Source organism: Gavialis gangeticus, unplaced genomic scaffold, assembly GCF_001723915.1.
Source record: "Gavialis gangeticus isolate Ggan-Ray unplaced genomic scaffold, GavGan_comp1, whole genome shotgun sequence".
In the NCBI taxonomy this organism is placed as follows: domain Eukaryota; kingdom Metazoa; phylum Chordata; order Crocodylia; family Gavialidae; genus Gavialis; species Gavialis gangeticus.
In genome coordinates, this window is record NW_017728997.1 from 26014259 (window position 1) to 26037179 (window position 22921).

The 22921-nt window shown below is 41.4% G+C and overlaps 1 protein-coding gene across 1 annotated transcript in view; it reads left to right on the forward strand.

The window, feature by feature from the left end:
- DNAH12 (dynein axonemal heavy chain 12) overlaps positions 1–22921 on the forward strand; it is a 208952-nt gene that overhangs the window by 101084 nt on the left and 84947 nt on the right. The window contains exons 36-47 of the mRNA XM_019504991.1: positions 413–532; positions 3546–3734; positions 6013–6167; positions 7622–7760; positions 9435–9601; positions 9998–10253; positions 10730–11029; positions 12358–12536; positions 17813–18005; positions 18103–18264; positions 21337–21531; positions 22823–22847. Of these exons, the coding sequence (XP_019360536.1) occupies positions 413–532; positions 3546–3734; positions 6013–6167; positions 7622–7760; positions 9435–9601; positions 9998–10253; positions 10730–11029; positions 12358–12536; positions 17813–18005; positions 18103–18264; positions 21337–21531; positions 22823–22847 (2080 nt within the window). The remainder of the gene's footprint in view (positions 1–412; positions 533–3545; positions 3735–6012; positions 6168–7621; positions 7761–9434; positions 9602–9997; positions 10254–10729; positions 11030–12357; positions 12537–17812; positions 18006–18102; positions 18265–21336; positions 21532–22822; positions 22848–22921) is intronic.

A 22921-nucleotide genomic window follows, 5' to 3' on the forward strand; every position in this document is an offset into this window, starting at 1 on the left:
GAATGAGGAGCTGTGAGCCCCGCTCCCTGCCATTGCCGCCAGTCGCACTCTGCTGGGCATGGCTGCCGGAGCCAGAGCTGGAGCTGGAGCCTGCAGCCAGGGACAGGCTTACGGGCCCTGCACAGGAGGGGAGGGATAAGGAGCTGCAGCCTCCCCCTGAGACATGGCTGCAAGCATGGGCTCTGCCTGGGCATGGCCGCCAGAGCTGGAGCTGGAGCCCACAGCTGGGGATGGGCTATGCTGTTCTAAAGACATTGCATAGCCCGCACCCATCTGTCAAGTTTGTAAAAACGTGTCTAGCTCGTGGGCTATATGCGTGAAAATACAGTACTTTTCCCATTAAAACCCCAGATGATAGACTAAGATATTTGCAATACCATACTTTGTACTCTCCATTCCTTGTGTCTTGTAGGACCTGGTTCCCACAAGCAACAGCAACACTGTAGTGTCTTTAACTCGACTTTTTGAAATGTTGCTATGTAAAACTGTCCAAGAGGATCCTACAAACAAAAACATCCGCTCATGGATTATGGTTGGTCTTTTCCTGGGTTTATTTTTCAAAAGGAAAGAAATTAACTGGTAACAGATCTCCTGTTAAATTCATCTCTTTGCCTTAGCTTTCCTCCAGTGTTCCTTCACACACATTCACTCGTGTGTACATATATTCAAAATGAACCTGCCTGGCAGTGGGAGAGCAAGAGCATATGATAGTGCTTTCTTATTTTTCTTTTGATTGGTACTCAGGGGCAGCAGTGATTAGGTTCTTATAGATACACAAATGGATGTAGTTTAACTGTTTTTCTGTTTGTTTTCCTTTAATTTGGATAATATTACAATTAGATTTATATTTCAATTAGAGCAAGTGATCAATGTGTGTGTTTTATGTTTTGGGGAAAGAATAATTTTCAGGTAACACTAATTCACTCATTTGGTTGTGCAGAAATTTCATGGTATTTGAAAGGCAGCTTCTGGTTGTATGTTAAGCTTAAAAAGTTCTTAAAAGAGTGACATTTCCAATAGAAAGGTCCAAAATTAATATTAAGCTAAAACAATGCTTGGGATTTGCAACTATTTACAAAATGGTTGTACCTATTTGTTTGATGATTTTCATAGAATCCATGCTTGAGATTAATTTCTTACACAGAAGGGCACCCCAAAGCCCTGGTTACTTTGTCCTACATAAAGACTTCTGTGAGTCTGCTAGAAGAGTGGCCATACACAGAGACCTTTATGATGTTGGATTAGCCCTGCATTAAACAGTGCTGAGGCTAGTTTAGAAGATCACACTGATCTGTAAATGCATTCAGGGAGTGATCATGGATCCATGTTGTGCCCCATGCAGCTAATATGGAAGAACTATACCTAACCTTTTAGCCCATAAGGGGAAGTGGGAACTGCAGAAAGGCATCTGGATCTGGTTTTGCTGGAGAGTGGTTGGGGGGGGGGGATATTTTTTCACCTTGTATTCCACTCATGTAGAGTCTGAATATAAGCTCTATGTGGATGGAGTAAGTCACATTCATTTTGGAGACATCTAGAATTTGATCCCATGTTTTATGTATGCTGTAAGGATGAATGTATTTTCCTCTTATGAAGAGTTACTTTTTAAAAATTTTAGCATTAGGATGCACAGTCTACACAACACAACAAAACATTAGAAATATTAGTATTACAATTCTTGTTGCATACAGTGGGTCTAATCCCAAAAAAGCACTGTACCTCTGCAATTTTCAGTGAAATCATTGGGGTTTGCAGATATTTAGCAGCTATTAGGATTCAAGTCCAAGGTTTATAATAAAGATAAAGAATGGGATGGTAGCTGTTTTTTGCTAACTTTTAAAGTTCTGGGAGACAGCAATTTCAAATGAGAAAATTATTACAATAAGCACAACTGTGTTACATTCCTCTTCAATACCAGGATGACTACACAAGAAACACTTGTCGCTTCTGATAAACAGAGTTAGTCTTACATTTTACAGGGCACTTCTGGCCATGTGCCAATAACTTGGGCACTTTAATTACTTTAGCTAAAAATTTTAACTAATGCTTTATATAAAGACTCCAGATTGTAGTTTTATTTTTAATGTAAATGTACAAAATATCTATCCCATACAAGATGTCAACTAGAGTGAGCCTTATCTTCCATTCTTGTGTATAATTTTTCTTCAAGTAGGGGAGGCTCTGAGCATTGACATAACCTTTTCCCTCTTGCTCACTTTGATGTGACTAGTACTAAATGCTTTTAAATATAAAAGTAGATGTCCCTAAATTTATTTGAAGTTAAAAACTGCATTTGAGGTTCCAGAACTTTTTTCTCCTGACATTTCACTAATACTGAAAATGTCCTTATAAAACCTTTGAAACCAAAGGCAACTCTTTAGTGAAGACTATTAAAAGGAAACACATTTTTTTTTTTTTTTGCTGGATCTGTCTTTGATGTTAGATAAATCATTTGTTAGGCTCTAAGTGAGCTCAGTTATTCCAGATAAGCGCCTTCTGCTACTGTGACACAGTCCTCAGTAGGGAGATCTAGGAGGGATTTAGCTTCAGATAACAGAAGGTTGCATCTTCCTTCATCTATGCCTTGCATATTCAGAGGTTTTCACAGGAGCTTGAAAATTAGTTTGGTCACATTACTGTTACTATTGTTTTCTCTTTTTTATATACAAAGAATATACACAGAGTTTTGTTAACCTGAATACAGTGGAAATAAGCAACAGCAGAGTTTCCTTGCTCAGAAATTCCTAAGTCTACCTGTCATAAGTTTTTTGTATGTAAGAAGTTCCCTTTCTGTGCTTCCTTTCAAATTCACATTGACAACAGTTTCTCTGGCTTTTATGTAGCACACATGCACAGAGTTTTCAAACCCTATTCTTAGCCATTGCATTTGAAGTTGGTTAACAACTCAGTCTAGCTCTGCTCAAGTCTTGCCAAGCTACATAGACACCCACCCACCCGATACTGTTATGATAGGTAATTATTAAGCTGCTATATTAATGAAAAATTCCATGGTGGAATATGAGTGAGAAGGATTTTGGGGTGACCATGACCGGTCAGAATCCAATGAGTGTTCAGGGACTGGGGAGCCCAGCTGGCTCACATGCTCCTCCTGTTGTAATGCAATAGGAAAAACATTTAAATGATAAATTGGTATTTGACTCCCTCTACTGACATCTGCAGGGAATGACACACAGGGGCTTAACTTGCTCAAAAGCGCCATTCGTGAACGCTGTGTTGTACAAACCGAACTGCACTGCACAAAAAAAAAAAAAAAAGCGCATTTAAATTCTTTGGTGGTCTACATTAAGTCTCGTGTCATGTACACATGGCCTTTGGCAATAGCTTTAATTGTTTCTAGCTATCTTGCTAAATATGGGTGTTAATTGCTTCTTTCCCTGTCTTTAAGCAGGTCTGTGATTGCCTTTGGCTCAAAAGCTAATTTAATGACAGCCATTAGAACCGTTCAACATAAAAATATTCTGCATTTTTTTTTTTTTTTTATCAGACCAGTCACATTGTCATTTCTTATCCTTTTACATTCTCAGGCTTGCTTTGCTTTCTCTTTGATTTGGTCCATTGGTGGAAGTTGTGACAGTGATAGTCGAGTTATTTTTGATGCTTTCCTGAGGGAAATTGTAGCAGGGAAGTCTGAGTCCAGTCCAGTACCACCAGTTGTGGGTAAATGGGACTGTCCCTTTGATGATAAAGGTTTGGTCTATGACTACATGTATGAGGTATGATTGCTCATTTTATAGTACTTCAAATATATCCTTTAAATGAGGGAAACAAAACTTAGCTGCTTAAAGCTTTTGCGGGGGACAGTTGCTAGAAGTAAGAATATTCTGGGTTTGAGAAGAACTAAACTACTTTATTTAACAATTGCATTATCTTTTTTGGAATCATTAATGTACTGACTGAACAGCTGTTTAGTAAATATCTGCCAGTCTATATTAGATATTTAGAGTGAGCTGTAGTTGAGGTCCGGGGAGGTGCCATTAGGTTTCTGGGTTTTAGACAGAAGGGCGTTCTTACTTAAGTCCAGGAAGCACATGCTTAAACTTTAATCACATTTACAGATACATTTTCCTATGAGGACTGCTTGTATATTTGATATTATATACATGTTTAATAGGGATGTAAATAGTTAAAGGGTTAAAAGACAATTATATTTATACTGTTTACCACCTCCGCTTACAGTTTAGTGACCTCCAGCAGAAGCAGCCCTGGTCCCAGCCCCTTATATCTTCACCATGTTCCTAGCACTGCGTGGGTCCCAGGCTGCTGGTGGGGAACCACAGGAGCAGGAGATGGTGGACACACCTGAATCACTGGGGGCACTGCCCAGCTGCAGAGCTGAAGCTTCCCCTTGCCCCCACAGTCCTGGGTTGGGGCTGGGGCTGTGGACCTCTCCTGTGCCCACATCCTGCTGCCATAGGGAGGAGTTGGAGAAGGGTGCTGGGCCCCTCATAGGGGTCAGGCAGGACCTTCTTGCTGCAGCAGTGAGACTCCAGCCCCATGGTGGGTCTGCCCAGCCCCCTTGCAGCAGCGAGGCCCTGGCAGGGCAATGGGTTCCCTGCACCTCCCGCTGTGCTTGTGCCCAGACATGGGAGGCTCCTCTATACTGCTGGGCTGGGCCCTCCCCAGCTTGCCACGGGGGCAAGGAGGTCCAGGGGAGTGCACTGCGTCCTTTCCCCTGCCACCTGTAGCACTGGGGCCATGCAGGGCCTGGTCCAGGCCCAAGGCAGGGCTGATCATGGGATTGGCTCAGCTGGAGGAGGTGCTGCAGCAGCTGACAAAGGTGGCGCCAAGGGTGAGGGATCACCACTGGCCCCTCAAGTGTCGAGTGCGGTCCAGGGAGTTCCTGAAGGGTGGCAACAAGCCATGCTGGTGCAGCAGGGGTGCTCAGAGGAGGATTGGTGCTATAACAGCAGCCTCCCAGGCTGGAGCTGCTGTGCCGCTGCCCCTCAGGAACGCCCTGGGGCCATGCTCACTGCATGAGGGGCCGGCAGCCAGCTGGTGCTACCTGCTCCAGCTCCCACAGTGCCTCCTCAGGCCGAACCAGCCATGTGCCCAACCCCATCTCAGGACTGAGCCAGTGTACCTCCAGCACCACAGGTGGGAGGGGGAAGGATGTAGCACCACTGGGACTAGGCCCCATTTCCCTGAGCCAAGTTGGGGAGGTCCTGTTCCAGCAGCACAGAGGAGCCTTCCATGTCTGGGCCGTAGTAGCACAGGGGCAGCAGGAGGTGCAGGAAGCCTGTTGCCTTACCTGGCCCCAACACTGCAGGGGGGCTGGGCAGACCCGTTGTGGGGTCAGGAGTCTTGCTGTTGCAGCGGGAAGGCCCCGCCTGACCACTGTGGGGGTTTGGCACCTCCTTCCCCCCAAAACCCTCCCTGTGGCAGTGGGATCCAGGCTCAGGAGAGATCTCCAGCCCCAGTTCCATCTACAGCCCAGCCCCAGCCCTTGCCTGTGGGGGCAAAGGGAAGCCTTGGCTTTGCAGCTGGGCAGTGCCCTCTAACGGCTAGCTGCACCTGCTGCCCCCTGCAAGTAGCTCCCTGCAAGTGGCCTGGGGCTGGAGCACAGGGAAGACCCACGTAAGGGGCTGGGGCTGGGGCTGGGGCTGGGGCTGTTCCTGCCACAGGTCACTAAACTAGGTATGTGCTATCAGTTAACTGTTTAACAGATATAACTGGAGGAGCTTAAACGGATAATTTTAAAAATGATATTTACATCCCTAATGTTTAAGTGTTTTGTTTATGCCTTTAAAGAACCTTGTATAAGGAGGGGTAAAACAGGAGTCTGAATTTTAAATATTCACTTTAATTGAGTGGTACAGCTTGTGAGGTTTGCTTATTACAAATACAGTGAGGAAAATGTTAAGTATCACAGAAGCGTATTCACTTCCTTCACATGTAAAAGAATGAAGTGCTAGAGAAAACATTTTAAATGTACTGTAGTATATCTGTCAGTACTAACCTCTCACACTACTTAAAATCTATATTTCTTCTTAGTTGAAAGGTAGAGGACGGTGGGTACATTGGAATGAAGCCATTAAAAGCATTAAATATGGTGATAAAAAAAGTGTTAAGATTCAAGACATCATTGTTCCAACAATAGACACAGTCAGATATACCTATTTGATGGACTTATGCATCACCTATGGAAAGTAAGAAAATCTATTTCATGTAAAACCATGAATAACTTAATTGTTTGTTTATAAAGCCTTATCTAAAGAGTATTTCCATTCATATCAGTATTTTTCAGATCAGGACCCAAGTTTGTCAATATTAGAATATTCTTGACCCATTTTGTGTATATAAAACAGCCTTCAATGCAACTGGTTACATCCTTTTAATACACTTTTAAAGTATTAGACTTCTTATGGCCCAGCATTATATTATTATTGCTCCATTATATTATTTCTACAGTGTTCTACAATGCTTTTAGAATTACTGCTGAGGTTTTAAACCATCTTACTGCCTTTTCTAATGAAATGGGATGATTATCTTTTCTTAAATTAGTCATGAGCTTAACAGTAGCTATGCCAACAATGAGCAGAGCAAGAGAACGAAATACACAGGAATCGGGGGAAGGTTTCTAAAGCAAGAAACTGTAACATGATTAACTTTTAAAATTATTAGGGGAAATGTCCTTCCCCCTCAGTGTACCTAGAGGCAGAAGAATTATTTTTCCACTCTGTCCCTTCTCCTCTAGATATGACCTCCCTCAAGATACCAGGGATTGTCATAATTTGTCCAGTATCAGACACCCTTTGTTGAGAAGGGCTATGCTTATGTGTCATTAGTGGCATTTTGATTATGGCAGGAGTTTTCATTGCAACTTAAGAGAGTTAAGTGTCCATATCCCATTAGCCTTCAAAGGGAGTTAAACAAGTCCTTTTGGAAATCCCAGATTGATATCTTTAAGTGTTGTCTTTCCAGTGGGTAACATTTTTTTTTTTAGTTTAGAAACATTCAGAAAAGGCTCTTTGATCTACTTTGTCATGGTGTTAAACTTAAAGGATGCCAAAATAGGATTACTTTGTAAATGCATTGAGATGCAGTTCCAACCATATATATTTACTATAGAGGGAATAAGCTGCGCAGTTCTATTCTCATTTACACACCAGTAACCAGGCTTATTTTAAATGCCTTTTCACTTTAGTGGAGTTGTTTGGGTGCATAATGAAGAAAAAAAGTTAATCATCATTGGTCTTTTTAAAAATAAGCTGTATTTACAAGCAGAACAAAATAATGCAGTTTTTTAATTTCTAGTGTTCTAGATGCCTGTAGGTGTGTGGGGACACTGCTCTGACACTGTAATCAGTGCGCTCCAACAGCCTCTGCATCTTGTGTATTCAGTGTCTTCGCACTTCAAAATAGCATGGGGGAGCACTAACTAAAGCACGGGATACTGAATACATGAGACTCTGCAGGTGCTTTAATTAGAGTGGCTCTTGGAGCTGCTTTAATTAAAGTGTTCCCTGTCCCTGGCACATGTGTAAAGATGCCCCTACTGTTTAATTTCTATGTGATATATTTGATTTATAATTTTTTTTTTTTTTTTGCTGTCCATTTTGCTTTTGATAGACTAATATAATTGTATACTGTTTTTGCAAAGACCATTGCTTTTAGTAGGACCAACAGGTACTGGGAAATCTGTCTATGTAAAGGACAAGCTAATGAACAATTTGGAAAAGGAGTGCTACTTTCCATTCTTCATTAATTTTTCAGCACGGACCAGTGCCAATCAAACCCAGGTTGGTAAAAACAGATGATTTGCATTAGATTGTATATACATTTTTGAGCCAAATGTGAGTTTAGGATTTGTTCAGTTGACAAACTTTAGCTCTTCGTTCTAAGATATTTTTATTGTGATGTCTTTTTATGGTAGTACAGTATTGGCTCTTGGAAGGTCAGTGAAATAATGAACCAGGTATCAGTATTTATACTCATTGTACTTTAGCTCTGGAATTCACAGCTCCTTTTGTCAATCTTCATGATGTAATGCAGAGCCTATTTGGTTACCCAAGCTTTTGCCTGAGAGGGTAAATGTGTGGCTTGATTTAATTTGGAAGTTTGAATCTATTAATGCTTAATTGATATTTATCAAACGCATGTTTTTATTGTTATAAGAATTGCCAGAGGGATTTGGTTTTAGAAATCTAAAATTTAAAGAAATAACAATTACTTGTTTTGGAAAAAATATAACACAATAAGAAAATCAAATAATAACTTATTGTTATTCAACACAAATAAACTGGCATTAAAGGGGAGGATGTAGCTACATGGCACACAAAGGTGGGAGGTTCATTTTATTTTTAAAACAAGCTGGTATTTTTTATTTTTTATTTGCCTTTGGATAATAATACATTGCTGAAATGTTGATAAACACTTGGAAATGTCCATATTTACAGCCACATCTTCAGACACTAATATTGTATGAATGATTTTTATATCTAAGTTTTTTGAGCAAAATGTTTTATTTCTTTTATATCTAATCATTCTATCATTACAAAAACTCAGGTGTATGTGTGCGATCTGTTTGACTGGGCAAAATTAATGTCTACAGTAGTCTTCTAGCTAAGGTTCTTTATTTGTACATACACACGACAGCTTTTTGTTGTATAAAAGCTTTGGTCCTGATGCTGTAAAAGGATTTGCATGTGTGACTCGTTTTGCCTGAATAATACCAACGTGGGTGGATCCTTTCGTAGGATTAATGTTGTTTAGCTTTAAAATTGCATGTGCAGCTGTAGATGCTGGTGAAAATTTGACCTAACTGTTTTCTCTGTCACTGGAGGTATTGTATATTTTCTGTAATTATAACATGTTGAAGTACCACCTAAATCTGGAGTAATTACTTGTCAGCAGCCACTTCTTTTTCCCCACAGCTCAGTTTCCCTGTGTGGTCGTGCCCTAAGTTAGTACTGTAATGCATCTTTCATGAGTGGTTTCCTTGACATGATTAAATTTAGGTCCTAAATCTGTAATGAACTACAAATGGATATTCTAAGGGGAGCTTGTGTGGGTACAGGCATATGCCCCAATTTCAAGCAGTGAATTGTGAAATCAAGGTCTGGAAAAATTGAGGGCTTGTTCCAGTGAGATGCTGCCTGTTCTTCTGATCTAACGGAGCCACCTAAGTGCATTATCAGGCTTTTTTAAATGATGGAAGTCGAAGTCAGCTGGCAGGCAAATATGAAATCAGAAATAAATTAAAACATTATCATATTATTTCATTAAGTTCAGCAAATAAATGTAGAATAACACTGAAGAATATGAAAAAATATATTTACATATGTATTTACAAATTCAGCATCTTAATGATAAATGTTTGTGAGAAATTTAAAATACAGTACACTATTTTTAATGTAATATGGTTGGCCTATATATTAAATCCATGTTGTAAATGTTTCTGTTCTGCATTGTAGAATATTATAATGGCCAGGCTAGACAAAAGACGTAAAGGAGTATTTGGCCCTCCGATGGGAAAGAAGTGTGTCATCTTTGTGGATGATATGAATATGCCTGCTTTGGAGAAATATGGAGCTCAGCCTCCTATTGAACTTTTAAGACAGTTTTTTGATCATGGAATTTGGTAATTATTCAAGACAGCTAAAATTTTCAGTAAATTGTTATGTTATTCATTTATTTAAATGTAATTTCCAGAACGAAAGACAAAAAAAATTAAATTGTATAACTTTCCAAATGCCATCTTTTTAGCTTTCATGTATAAATTTCATCCCATGGTTTGTGTATCCAAAGTTAAAACTAATGATTGAAACCTTAGTTATACACAGAGAAATCATGCAGCTGAACTCATGAACCCAAAGGAAGCTTCGCTTTGATTAACTGGAGTCCATAGACATGGTTGTCTTAATTTAAGCTAAAGTAGCATATCTGAAATAATATGTAATGTTAGGTATGTCTAACAACTAAAACCATCTTCTGAGGTTTTAATTGTGTAAATATGGTGTTGCAATCTGTTTTGAAGGTATGATTTAAAGGATACATCTAAAATTACACTGGTTGATGTGCAGCTGATAGCTGCTATGGGACCTCCAGGTGGTGGAAGGAATCCTGTTACATCTCGGTTTCTGCGACATTTCAACATTTGCACCATTAATTCCTTTAGTGATGAAACTATGGTCCGTATCTTCTCTACCATAGTAGCCTTCTACCTCCGAAATAATGAATTCGCCCCTGAATTCTTCACAACTGGAAACCAAATTGTCAGTGGTACTTTAGAGGTAAGAAGAACTTCATGAAAGTTCTTTTTTTTCATTATTTGATCCAAGGTGTAGGGATTTCATATAGATTTTCCTAATTATGTTGGAGTTCCGGAAATTAAATAATCTGTTTCAAAATATAGAGGATTCAGCATATAAAGATCTGAAACTGACATTTTCTATGATTCAGTCTTTCACAAGAGGAAGAAGGGTCTTGTGGTTAAAGTACAGAGCTAGGAGCAAGAGGCGTGGATTTTAATACTAGCTCTGCTACAGGTTTTCTATGTATAGTTCGTTCACACTTGTTGTGTCTTACATTTGTGGATTTAGATTTGTAATATGTCTACCATACAGGCCTACTCTAAGAGTTGCTGAATATTTTCAACGTGCTTTTTTAATTCCTTGTATCAAAGTCTATTGAAAAGTAAAGTATTGTTATTGTAAAAATATGATCCACAGAATGTTTCTTTTTTTGTTCATTGTTTTTCATATTTAAGGTATATAAGAAAGCCATGAAAAACCTGCTGCCCACACCAGCCAAATCCCATTATACATTCAACCTGCGTGACTTTTCACGTGTTATCCAAGGCTGCTTGCTCATTAAGAAAGAATCAGTTGAAAAAAAGCAAACAATGATTCGTCTCTTTGTTCATGAAGTATTTCGAGTATTTTATGACCGCCTTGTAGATGATGCTGATAGTGCCTGGTTGTTCAGGTTGGTGAAAGATATAGTGAAAGAGCATTTCAAAGAAGGATTTGACCAAGTTTTTGCACATCTTAAACAAGGGAGTGCAGCTGTAAGTATTACTTTTAGCATTGTAACATTCCTTTTCCTTATTTTCTGTATCATAATTTAGGGCCAGGCAAATTATTGGCCAGAAAAATGCAATTTCCTGTCAACAGAAACATTTGTGAATTTGAATAAGATTTGCTATTTATTTTTGTCCTAAAATTGAGAAGAAAATGTTTGGAAGAGTTTAACTGTTTCATTTGAATATTTTCCAAATGAAATGTTTCAGTTGTGAGTGTCGTATCTACAGGAGGAAATTTGATGATAAAGATTCTTAATGGACTGTCAAAATTTGGTTTAATGGATAAAGAAACCTTCCCTCTTTGGATCTGGCCTGTAAATTGCTTATTGTATCGTAACTTGTTTTCTGTAATTGTTATTGCATTCTAACTTTTTTGGATGTTTTTCATTATGTAAGTTCCCTTCCTTTTTGTCTTTAACCGGTTAGTTCTTCTCCTACACATAAATTAACCTTATGGCTCTAGTTCAGATTTTCTAAAAGGAGGAAGGATACTACATCCATGCTGGTGTTAATTTATGATGCCCTTGAGGTCTTGGTTATTTTGGTGTATGAGAATATGGGTCAATTTGAGTTAATTGTGTTACAAGAATTAATAAATATGTTTACTACATACAGGTGTATTTACGTGTTAATTAATGCACTGTAGTTACTGTGCATTAAGTTGGTACTTTCATAACCAAGTACTAAATCAATGAGCGGTAACTGGTGCTACTGTGCAGTAGTGCTGATGCATGGCTTTTTAGTGATGCTAACTGCGTAGTAGCTTAATACCACTGCGCAGTAGCGTATTAGCATGGGTTTTGCCCTGCACACTACTGGGCACTGTTAATAGGCTACCACACAGTTAGTGTCTCCATGTAGATGCACCCATAGTAGAGGAGCAATAGAAGCTAGGAATAGATAATACTATGAAGTGATTTTGGCTATTCCCTAATGTAATGCATTTCAGAGCTTCTGTTCATTTTCATGTACATTCAGTGGCAACGTGCCAGTGGACCCCTGTCAGGCCATGCTCCCCGTTTAGCTGGCAGGCAGGGGGGCAGGTGGGAGTGCCAGTACCCACTCTGCAAGCGCTGGCCAGGGAGCGGGGCTGCCAGCAAAAGCATTTTTTGGTGAGTGCGATCAGCTGTGAGGGACCACCCCCATCAGTGGGATCAGCTGCCATGGCCCCACCCCACCCCCAGTTGCTGACTCAAGAGGCACCAGTCACCTATGTGTACATTTATCTATTACCCAACTTGTTTTGGAAAGTTCTGACTTAAGAAACTGATCATTAAACTTCACTTCGTAATCTATTGAAATTTATACTATAGGTGACTGAGGAAGATACTAGGAGTTTAGTATTTGGTGACTATATGACCCCTGACCTTGAAGGAGATGAAAGACTTTATATTGAAATTCCAAGTGTTCAACAGTTCAGTGATGTTGTGGAGCAGTGTTTAGATGAATATAATCAAACCCACAAGACAAGGATGAACCTTGTAATTTTCAGGTGTGTTATTTTGTATTATGTTATTGTATATAAGAAAAGTGCATTAAGTACTTTGTCTATCTTCAAACTGCTGCTAAAAGCAGTATGTGATTAGTAATGGAAACTAATTATGATGTTGATTAAATGCAGCCAACACTGAGAGTGACCATAAAATATATTGTCTATATTGGGCAAACATGCTGAGTGTACCCATCTAAGTAAGATGTGTGGCAGTGCTCACTGAGTGCAGTCCCCCCTTTTTCAAGTTATGGTGATTTTTTTTTTTTCTTTTTTTGTAAAAATATCTATCTATCTAAGAGACATAAGGTTATATAGTATCACACCACAAAAAGAAAAAAACCTTCACCCATTACAAAACTGCACCCGCACACCTGTATAAAGGCCCTCTGGCCACCTGAACCCGTTATGTTATCTGCATCGCAAGCAACACACACAAAACAAATAAGCAAAACCTGGTCCCTCAGACCAGGCAACACTTCCTTTCCATCCCCACCCTGCTTGTGGGGTCACATACTCAGTTCAAGTATCCTCTCCATTGTTGTTGCTCCAGCTCCCACTGGAGGACCTGCTGCTTCTGTCGCTGTCACTATCCTCTGGTCCACTTGTCCCTTCCTCCTCTTCACTGCCACTGCCCTTCTCTCCGCCTGGGGGACATTGGATGGTCCTGTGCTACATGTCTCCGTGCCAGGTGACTTTGGCCATGCCCCCTCCATCCTCCACTACCAATTTCTGGTAGTAGATCTGGAGTTCGCTGAGAGCCAACTTCACGCAGCCTACTACCTCTGCGTCCATTTGCCTGTACAACAAGAGGTTCCTGGCCTTCCACAGGGAGCTCCTGGCACAGGACGCAAACCGGTCAAAACAGGGTGACAGGCTCCTCTAGTGTTTGGTGAGGTGCCCATACAGCGCTGCTTCTCTGGTTCGCCAGCTGACACCAATCACCACTTCGCAGAGCTGCTTCACCCTTTTCCATACCTCCTTGATGCAGGTGCAGAGCCAAAGGAGGTGGTCAGTTGTCTCAGTGGCCCCGTGGCAGTTGGGCCCCTGGCAGCTAGGTCTCCCCAACTGCCCCTCTCTCTGTCTTCAGGCCCTCACTGGTAGAGCTCAGTGAGCTATGAACCAGTTCAGGTCCTTGTGATTTTTGTGCAGATTGTTGCGGTGGATGCGCTCCCACACAGCCTGGCACACATCGCCCAGGAGAAGGTCCACGGGAGATATAGTATCCTTTAGTCTCACCGTCTTCTGGATCTTCCTGTGGCTCCTCATGGTCTCTGGGCCTGTGTTCTGCAGGCCATTCACCAGGGGTGGGCAAAATGTGAACCCCGGGCTGATTGTGGCCCACCAGGCCATTCTATTTGGCCCGTGGGGCCCCTCAAAAATTTAGAAAGCTAATATTTATCTGCCCCTGGCTGGCTGTCATGTGGCCCTCAATGCCTTGCCAAACTCAGTAAGAGGCCCCCCACCCAAAATACTTGCCCTCCCCTGCCGTACACACTGTGGCACTGGTTCAGGGTCTCGTAGAACCACAGTGCATCCAAGATCCACGGTCTGTGGTTGGTTGGGGAGAATACTCCCCAGTGTCTCAGGATGTGCCCTGCGAAGTATCTCATGAGGCAAGTGATTTTGGATTCTGCATCCATCACCAGCTTGCAGATCAGGCTCATATACTCGGCCTACGGAAACAGGAGAATGTCTGTCTGGCATGCCCCTGCCCCTGTCCCTCTTGTCCTTGTACAAGGTCTTCTGGGTGAGTTTTCCCATCTGGAGCCCAGAAGAAAGTACACATAGCCCTCTGGATCCTGTGGGCAACACGCTCGGAAGAAGGGTAGACCAGTGCGGTGTACAGAAGCACTGGCAAGAACACCGCCTTCACAAGCATGATGCAACCCCCCATGGAGAAAGAGCACATGTGCCACAGCCCCAGTTTCTGCTTTATCTTTGCCTCTGTCTTCTTCCATGCTGTCCTGCCGCTCAGCTTAGGTGATTTGCTACATCGCATACATTTTGATTTCCTCTTCACTCCCACAGCTGAGCTGCACCTTTCTTTCCTATTTCCAGTGAGTCCTGTTTCTTCACCAGCCTTAAACATGTGGCAAACATCAAGCCGGGCCCCAAACAGTTCACTCAGGAATCCCTCTGTTAGTCCCTCTTTCAGGCTGGTGCATGTGATTAGTGTGGCCCATGAGGTGAAGCCAGACCAGATTTCCCTGTGCCTTATCTGCATATGATTGCTTTGGAGGATCCCAGAACTTATGACAAGAATGCTCAGTTCCAGTCATGAGTGGGTGCTCATTAGCACATGTATCCTTTGTAGGGGGGTATCTGGAATGCACACATAGTGGGGTCACCGTGTCTTGGAATGCTGTTGACTCTGGTGGATATAGTAAATCATGGGCCTTTTGGCTTTGGATTAATATCATGACTTGATTATGATATATATGGGAAATACTGTTACCACTAAGGCAGTTTTCCCGAGGCAGGGGATGGCTGCTTTTCTGGCATTGGGTAGTACCTGGGCAGAGGTAATGTATAATTACCTGGGATCCTGGTTTTCTGTTTCCCATGGAAAAACAGACAAACCCACAGATTTGCCCTTTGTTATCAGAGAAAACACGGATTTCTCCTTTTAGCAGAGAAAACCACAGATTCCCTGCTTTTGAAAACAGCTCTGCAGGCTGGTCTGCAAGAGCTGTTTGCAAACTGGACAGGAAACCCCCTGCCCTGCCCGGAAGGGAAGGGGAAGGGCAGGGCCTGAGGCATTCATTCAGCCACAGTTCCGCTTAGCTCAGCTTCAATCTTCGCTCCTGGAGCCTGAGGCAAGTGGGGCTTGCTGGGGGCTGGAGACCTCTCTGGCAGGGCTGGGGGTGGGGTTGCAGGTCATGGCTGGGGGGGCACTGGCAGGGCTGGGGGGAGCCAGGAGCCAGCCCTGCCCCCACCCAAGCAGGCAGAGCAGTAGGGGAGCTGGTTCCATGTTGCTTCTGCTGCAGCTGCCTACTGTTGGGGGCAGGGAGCTGCAAACTTGGGTCCCTGGCCCCATAGACCTGGCAGCTGGGGAACCCCTCTGGCAGGACTGGGGGGCAGGGGCTGTGGGTAAGGGCAAGAGGCATGAGTAGGGTGGGGGGCTGTTTTGGGGGCAGCGAGGGACACCAGCAGCATTGGGATGGCTTTGGGGACAAGTGAGCAGCAGGACAGGGGGGTCATTGTGGGGTGAGTGAGGGGCACCAGCAGGGGTAGGGGGTGCTGCAGGGGACTTTTAATTTTAATCATGGATTTTGGGGGGTTTATCAGAGAATTTGTGATTATTTTATCAGAGAAAACCAGGAGCCCTGATAGTTACTCTCCCACTTTCATTTCCAGTGAGAAGATCTTGCTTTATGCCCACTTTATGGAACTGGGAGACTCTTCCCTAGCTTGCTCCTGCAGCCATATGGCTGAGGGCAAGCAAAACCTGGGGGCATCCAAACCCCAAGCCTCAGGGCTTGGGCCTGCACATAAGATGCCTGCCAAATGATTTGGAAACATCTGAAGTCCCAGGTTGGGGTGGAGGATGTTTGCCAGTACTAGGGCCATATATGGTTCTTGAATGACTCATGGTCTTGGAATTGATTTGGGTGATTTGGCTTGGAACATGAACAATTTTCCTTTAAAAAACAAAAAAAAAGCCTTGTTTATGCTATATATAAGTAGGTGCCAAAATGCTAGTTAAAAATGTGTTTATGGAATACCTGTGCTAAAACTTTACCTCCAAAAAAGGTTAAATGAATCAATTCAGGGTGAACTAGGTCTATATGTGCTATGTCTAAATTACTACAGTGATGCTTATTTATTTCAAGGTCAGTTTTTTCAAATTTGTTCCTCACTGCCATGTGCTCAGGGAGAGCAGAGTCTGACAGTGAGGAAGAGGGAAAGAGCCTGCAGGGGAAAGAAGCTCTGGGGAGCAGAGGGCAAAGGGGCTAACTATCCTCCCAGGTTTCTTTTCTTTGCTGGAGCAGTGGCAAGGGGGCAAATTCAAGACAAACCTCCCATAATTAAATTCTATACCTGGAAAATTGTATCAAATTTTATATATTTTCCATATATAGAATCTAATTATTGGGGAGTCATCTTATATTTGAGAAAATATAGGAGTTCAGGGTGCTAGATAATGTGACTGTATTATATTTTAGAAGGTATACCTTGCCTTTCTCTTCCCTTTCACATGTTTAGACCAATCTGTCTTTATCTCTTGGCAGATACTTGGGCAATTGAAGTGATTTGACTGGGAAGCTTATGCAGCTTATTCCTTTAGCTATTTGATGACTGACACAAAGTTTTTATCATTAGGGCCCTTTACTGAGTTGCTTCTTGTGTAAGCGTTCTGTAAACCTCTGCACCAATTCCAGTGCTGTTCTGTTGGTGCATTGCTGCCTCTTCAATTCATGGGGAGTCATACCACTTATTTTGCAGCCAGGGGCATGGTAATAGAGCACTTCAGGTGTCTTTCTACAGTTCTGGAAGCATGAGTTCTAACCCTCCTCTGGGCTCATATACAGTTGATTTAGCGATAAATGGGTATTTGATCATGAAATCAAAGGTAACCAGACATGATGCTAGCCACTTCACTCTGGTATGTCTTAACAACACTACCCCAGTGGACCATTAAGCTTGGATGGACCTTCTATCCTTGCTTGCAGTCTCCAGGCTTTCATTTTACCCTGAGTCTAAGGTGCAGCACAACTATGGCCCATTTTTGCTGCTGTAGCTTATCTATAAGATTTTGGCTATGCAGCCTAATTCATTGATCTGGAAATGTAATGCACATTCAAAAATCCTGACATAGCTTCTGATGTATTTTTTGTCCAGTTAGGACAAGTAAAAATTTATTGTCTTTGAGACGATAATAGAAAAAAGTGATCTCATAAGAATACTTCCCTAATAGATTCATATTATTTTAACATTTCTGAAAATATATGAGTAATGAAACTACCATGCATTAGAACTGGGAAGTTCTTTTCTGTTATTTCCTTCTTTTTGATTGATGTTCCTCTTAATGCAGACCTGTTCTCTTTCCTTTCCCCAATCTCTAGAGGGTGATATGTGTACAGTGGTTATAGTTTTAACAGATATGAATGATCAGTTTGTTGCTGGTCATGTGTTTGTATTTATGTTGGGAAGACACATTTTTCTTTACAAATTTCCTAACTTACTGACAGAACTTAAATGTATTGATTTAGAAAAATCTCATACATACATAAATTTTCTTTGTCGTCATCATGTTTAATATATTTCAACGTTAGGTATGTGTTGGAACATTTGTCTCGTATAAGCCGTATTTTGAAGCAGTCAGGTGGAAATGCCTTACTTGTTGGAATGGGAGGAAGTGGACGTCAGTCCTTGACTCGTCTGGCTACGTTCATAGCAAAAATGTGTGTTTTTCAGCCAGAGATCTCTAAGAGTTATGGTATGAATGAGTGGAGGGATGATCTGAAGGTAAGTATTACCACATATGTGTGTATGTGTTTCTGAATTTTCCAGAGGAGTATTTTAGATAGTACAATGTTTTGCATGACCTGATTTTGTCTTGTAGAACCTGTTGAAGAATGCAGGCGTGAAGGGCTTGAAAACTGTTTTTATAATCACAGACACGCAGATTAAAGAAGAAGCTTTTTTGGAAGATATTGACAGTGTGCTCAATACTGGGGAAGTACCCAACCTTTTTGCACCAGATGAAAAACAAGAGATTATGGAGGTATTCTTATGAATTGATTTATATATTTCTGAAATGCAGTCTTCCTTAGTAAGCTTTAAGAAGGGGACTATACATCAACTAGCCACTGCCACACAATTTTAAAACAAAATGGGTTTTAAACTGAGGGTTTTTTGCTTTGATCTATCATGAAGAATTTAGCATAGTACAAATTTAATAAAGAGAGTGTCTTTGGATAAGTGCTTCTCATTTAATGATTCTTACTGGACATTGTTACAGTCCTTAAGGGTGTTTACAGAAGTTACATTTTTCACCTGATGAGGCCCTTGAAAATGCTATATGTTCACAGCTGCAGAGCACTTTAAAATGGCCAGGTGTGTGACAATTTAACCCGCATCTGATGAAGTGTCAGACAGGGTGCTGTAAAGCAGAGCACCTTAGAGAATCTCTGTACAGGTTCCCTGCGAGTGTTAATTTCAGGCAATTCTGCCCACATCTCATGCAGGTCTGTAGGGCTGCCACAGAGAGAAGGCAAGAGTCTCCTCACTACGCAAGGGAGACGGGGTGGGGGAAGGGAACCCCTACTGGGGTCCTGGTGGCAGCTCTGCTGGGCCCTCAAGGCTGGGTGGGGCTCCCTTTCCACCCCCATGTGAGCATCTTGGTGGTGGCAGAGGCCGTCTCACAGGGAGTTGAGGAGGGGGGACAAGACCCCCCCACCTCACGGGCCCAACCTGGCTACTCCTGCTGGGGTTTTGTGGGGAGCCTGGCCAGGTCTGCGTGGTGGCGGACTCTGTTCCCCCTTCCCCACAGCTCTGGGCATGGCAGACTCGGCTGCTGTCAAGATGCTCGCATGGGGTGGGGGAGGGTGGGGAAGGGAGACCCCCTGCTGCACAGGATTGGCCTGGCTCCCCCCAAGATCCCAGCAGGGGGGGTAACAGGGAGGGGAATATGTGAGGGGGGGCTCCATCCCTTCTCCCCCAGCTGCTGCTGACAGTTGCCAGCTGGCAGAGGGAGGCAGGGCTGGGGAGACAGGTGGTCTGGCAGCCTCCTGGGAGGCTGCTGGTGCACCCCTGCTTTCTGGCCAGGGCTGGTCCAGGCAGGCTCCATGACCCCACTACCCAACTGGCAAATGCTGGTTGGATTCAATGGCACTCTAACTCACAGCACTTTGTATAAAGTAACATGAGTTAGAGTGCCTTCCCAATAGGCTGACTTTACTTGTATACACATCCTTAGTTAATATATCTGTAAAATGGAGTGGCTGATACCTACCTGCCTCTGATTTTGCCCTTGTGCTTCTGCCCACTGTAACACATCACATATTTAATCTGTGCATCTGGCCAATGCTAAATAACTGCAAATGTTCTAAAGACTTAATTATGCTGCACAGGAGATGAATGGCCTGTGTTTCACTTACTGGAAGCCCAGTAAGTTCCCTGGACAACGCAGTCTGCTTCTGTCTTTTTGTTGAATGCTGTGTTAAGAGCAAAATTCTGCTCTCCATTACACTTGCAGCTCACAACGAAGTTCCTGCTTTGGTTTATCAGAGGGCAGAAATAATTCATAAATGTATTTATTCAGTCACAACTTCATAAAACAGGCTTAGGTTTACATTTTCAAACAGTACTCACTACTTTTTGTCATTCAGCATTTTTGAACATCAGCCTTAAAAGTCTTAAGTTGGGCACCTAAAAATAATAAACAATATATTGAAAATTTAGGTTTTAATCTTTTCAAATGTCCATGTTAAGCACACCATCCATGGTGTTTTGTTTCACTCATTCAAATTGTTTTTCAGTACCTACTCAGATATTTTGACTAATTAGCTACATTGTTTGATATGTTTGTGTTTTTCTCCCCAATGTGGTATGTTAATCAGTATGTTGAGTTCAGCACTCCATATATTTTGGTAAGAAGTTAGGTTATAAATTTAATTGATTCAGTGTTTATGGAATTATGTTTTGAGTTTAGCCAAGTACTTAGTAAAGTATGTTGGTTGAATTATAGGTCTGTCTTTCAATTTTATGGTTCCTTTGAACATATTCTTTAATTTAAAATAGTGATGTAGCAGTTAAATGTAGTAATTGTTCTGTAATATGTCAACTAGAGTAAATTCATTATTCATGAAAATATGTTGCATCAAAATAATTTAACTTTGAACCTTTAACTTTACTGGGTTTTTTATAAATTTATTTTAATTGCTAGATTATAACAAATAGCCATGATTTTGTGGAAAAGTAATTTGAATTATGGGGATTTGGATAGTCTTTTCAAAGTGCTTCTTGTGCCTTGCTACATAACAGAAGGTAACTTTTGTTTTGACAGCATGGTAGTAGATGGTAATGGGGACATGTTTTTTCTTTTAGTCAAAATCTCAGGGGTGGGTTTTTTGCCTCAGGAGGGGTTTTTCTGCATATCTTAATGTGACATGTTTTGATGTCTGGAAGTTTAAATTCTCATTTACCTATAGGTAAAGGCAGCATATCTTTTTAATGAAAGGTTTTTGAATGTTGTCTCCAAAAATGTTTTTAGTAAGTGGTTCATTTTTTATGAATTTTTAGTTAGGAGACTGGTAGATCACGTAAAATGTAGATGTGATAAGGAAAAACATCCACTTTAATGACAGTGGCTTTTCTCATAATAAGGATAATAAGTTGTCCCATCTGTTTATAACTCTTTTAATGTTTTTTATGAGTGGTTGAAGATTGATTTTAATTGCACTTTATTCTTATGTTAGTTCTAAAAGCATAAGATACTTTGTTCCTTGAGTTCATTTCAAACAGTAATTTTCAAAAGATGATTTATAATATCTCTTTCAGGAGCAAATTAGTCAGTTTAATATTTATCCTAATCTAAAATTCTCAAGTAGTCAAAAGCAGAGTATGGGGGTGTCAGGGTTATAGACAAATACTAGTGTGCCACCCAACAATATTATTTAGCTTTTGCTCTTCCAAGTTTATTTTATCGTCTTTTTTTTCTTATTTTACCTGTACTGCGTTTTAGATCAGAGGGCTGCTGCTGTAAACAATCCATAAATAGGATCATTAAATCACTTTGAAATAATTAGTTAAATTTTATGTAGTAAATTTCCCCTATCTCAAATGCTATTTCCAGGGTGTTCGTGTAGTAGCTCAAGCTGGCAGTAAACATGAAGAACTCAGTCCTTTGTCCTTGTTTGCTTTCTTTGTGAACCGCTGCAAAGAAAATCTCCATGTAGTAGTTGCATTCAGCCCAATTGGAGATGCCTTCCGCAATCGTTTAAGACAGTTCCCATCCCTCATCAACTGTTGTACTATTGACTGGTTCCAGGTTTGTAGAAATATTTCTGTTCCTGTCTTTACAAATAACTTCAGTTTTCTAATAATCTCTATATTTTCATACCAAATCTTCCTTTACTACCCAGTTGGCAGAACTATCTTTCTTTGAAAATAGTTAAGACAGTTGTGCTTTAACCTTCTGGTCCTGTGGGAGTACAGGGCCAGTCCACAGGCTGGATATGGCACATGGGATTGGTCCACGGGTACAATCTGGTGTGCTGGCCCAGCCGCATTCACTGGCCTGACACCTTGTGTGGTCCAAATCTCTGTGCCAGATCTGGTCACTAATCAACTCAACCCCACTTGCTGGATCTGCCTGCATGCCAGCCTGGCCCTGAACACCAGATGCTGTCACACATTGACCCAACCCTTCACACCAACCCCACTGTAAACCATGATCTAGTCATGTCATCTGCCTGCAGGGCTCCCAACAGGTCCAAAAATTTGGGAGCAGGGAAGTTGCAATTAATGCAAACACTATCCTGCTGCCAAATTTTTGGACTCGTGGGCCAGATGATGGTCTTGTGGGTTGTATCTGAACCACAAGATATCTCAATAAGCCATCTTCACTCAATTGCAAGAGGTGACATGCAGTCCTGTGCAAGTTAAAAAGATTTTAAAATATTTTCAATACAGGATGTTTTATGATGGTTATGACAGTTTTTACTCCCATGAACAATTGTGCTGGCTAATGATCTTTGCTTACTTTTCTGGTGATTGTGCTTTTTTTTTTTTTTTTTTTTAGTCTCTATCATATTATCTGATAAGATTTATCTCAAGGCACTAGAAGTTATTTTAAAATACTTGCTCACATCTTAATGTTGTTACTAGTTAGGGCAGTGAATAATTAGCCTGAGTCTTTTTATATTAAAATCAGTCAATTGAAAATCTAAAATTTTCACAGCTACTGCTGCAAGCTTACAGGAGTCAGTTCCACTTTGGAGGCAAAGGGAAAATGACTGGCCATATTAGAGAGGTTTCACTCTGTGGTATTGTTCAGTAGCGGTCTGTTCTACTAGGGAGGCTAAACACAGAGGTTCTGAAGAAGAATGAATGTCTGGAAAATTGCTTTTAATTGCTGTAAAAAAACAATGCTTATACAACTGGTATTTTCAGCACTTGAACTATAATTGGATCTACTATTCAGTTAACAACAAAACATTGCTTGAGACATACTGAAATGGACTTATGAAAGGGATTATTTATCAGGAATTGTAAATAGAAAACAAAAAAAAGACTTTTTTAATAATTCAATTTCATGTCTTCTCTCATTTTCTCCCTAGCCCTGGCCTGAAGAAGCCCTTGAACGTGTGGCTAATAAGTTCTTAGAAACACTTCAGCTCACAGACAATGAACGTCAAGAAGTTGTACCCATCTGTAAA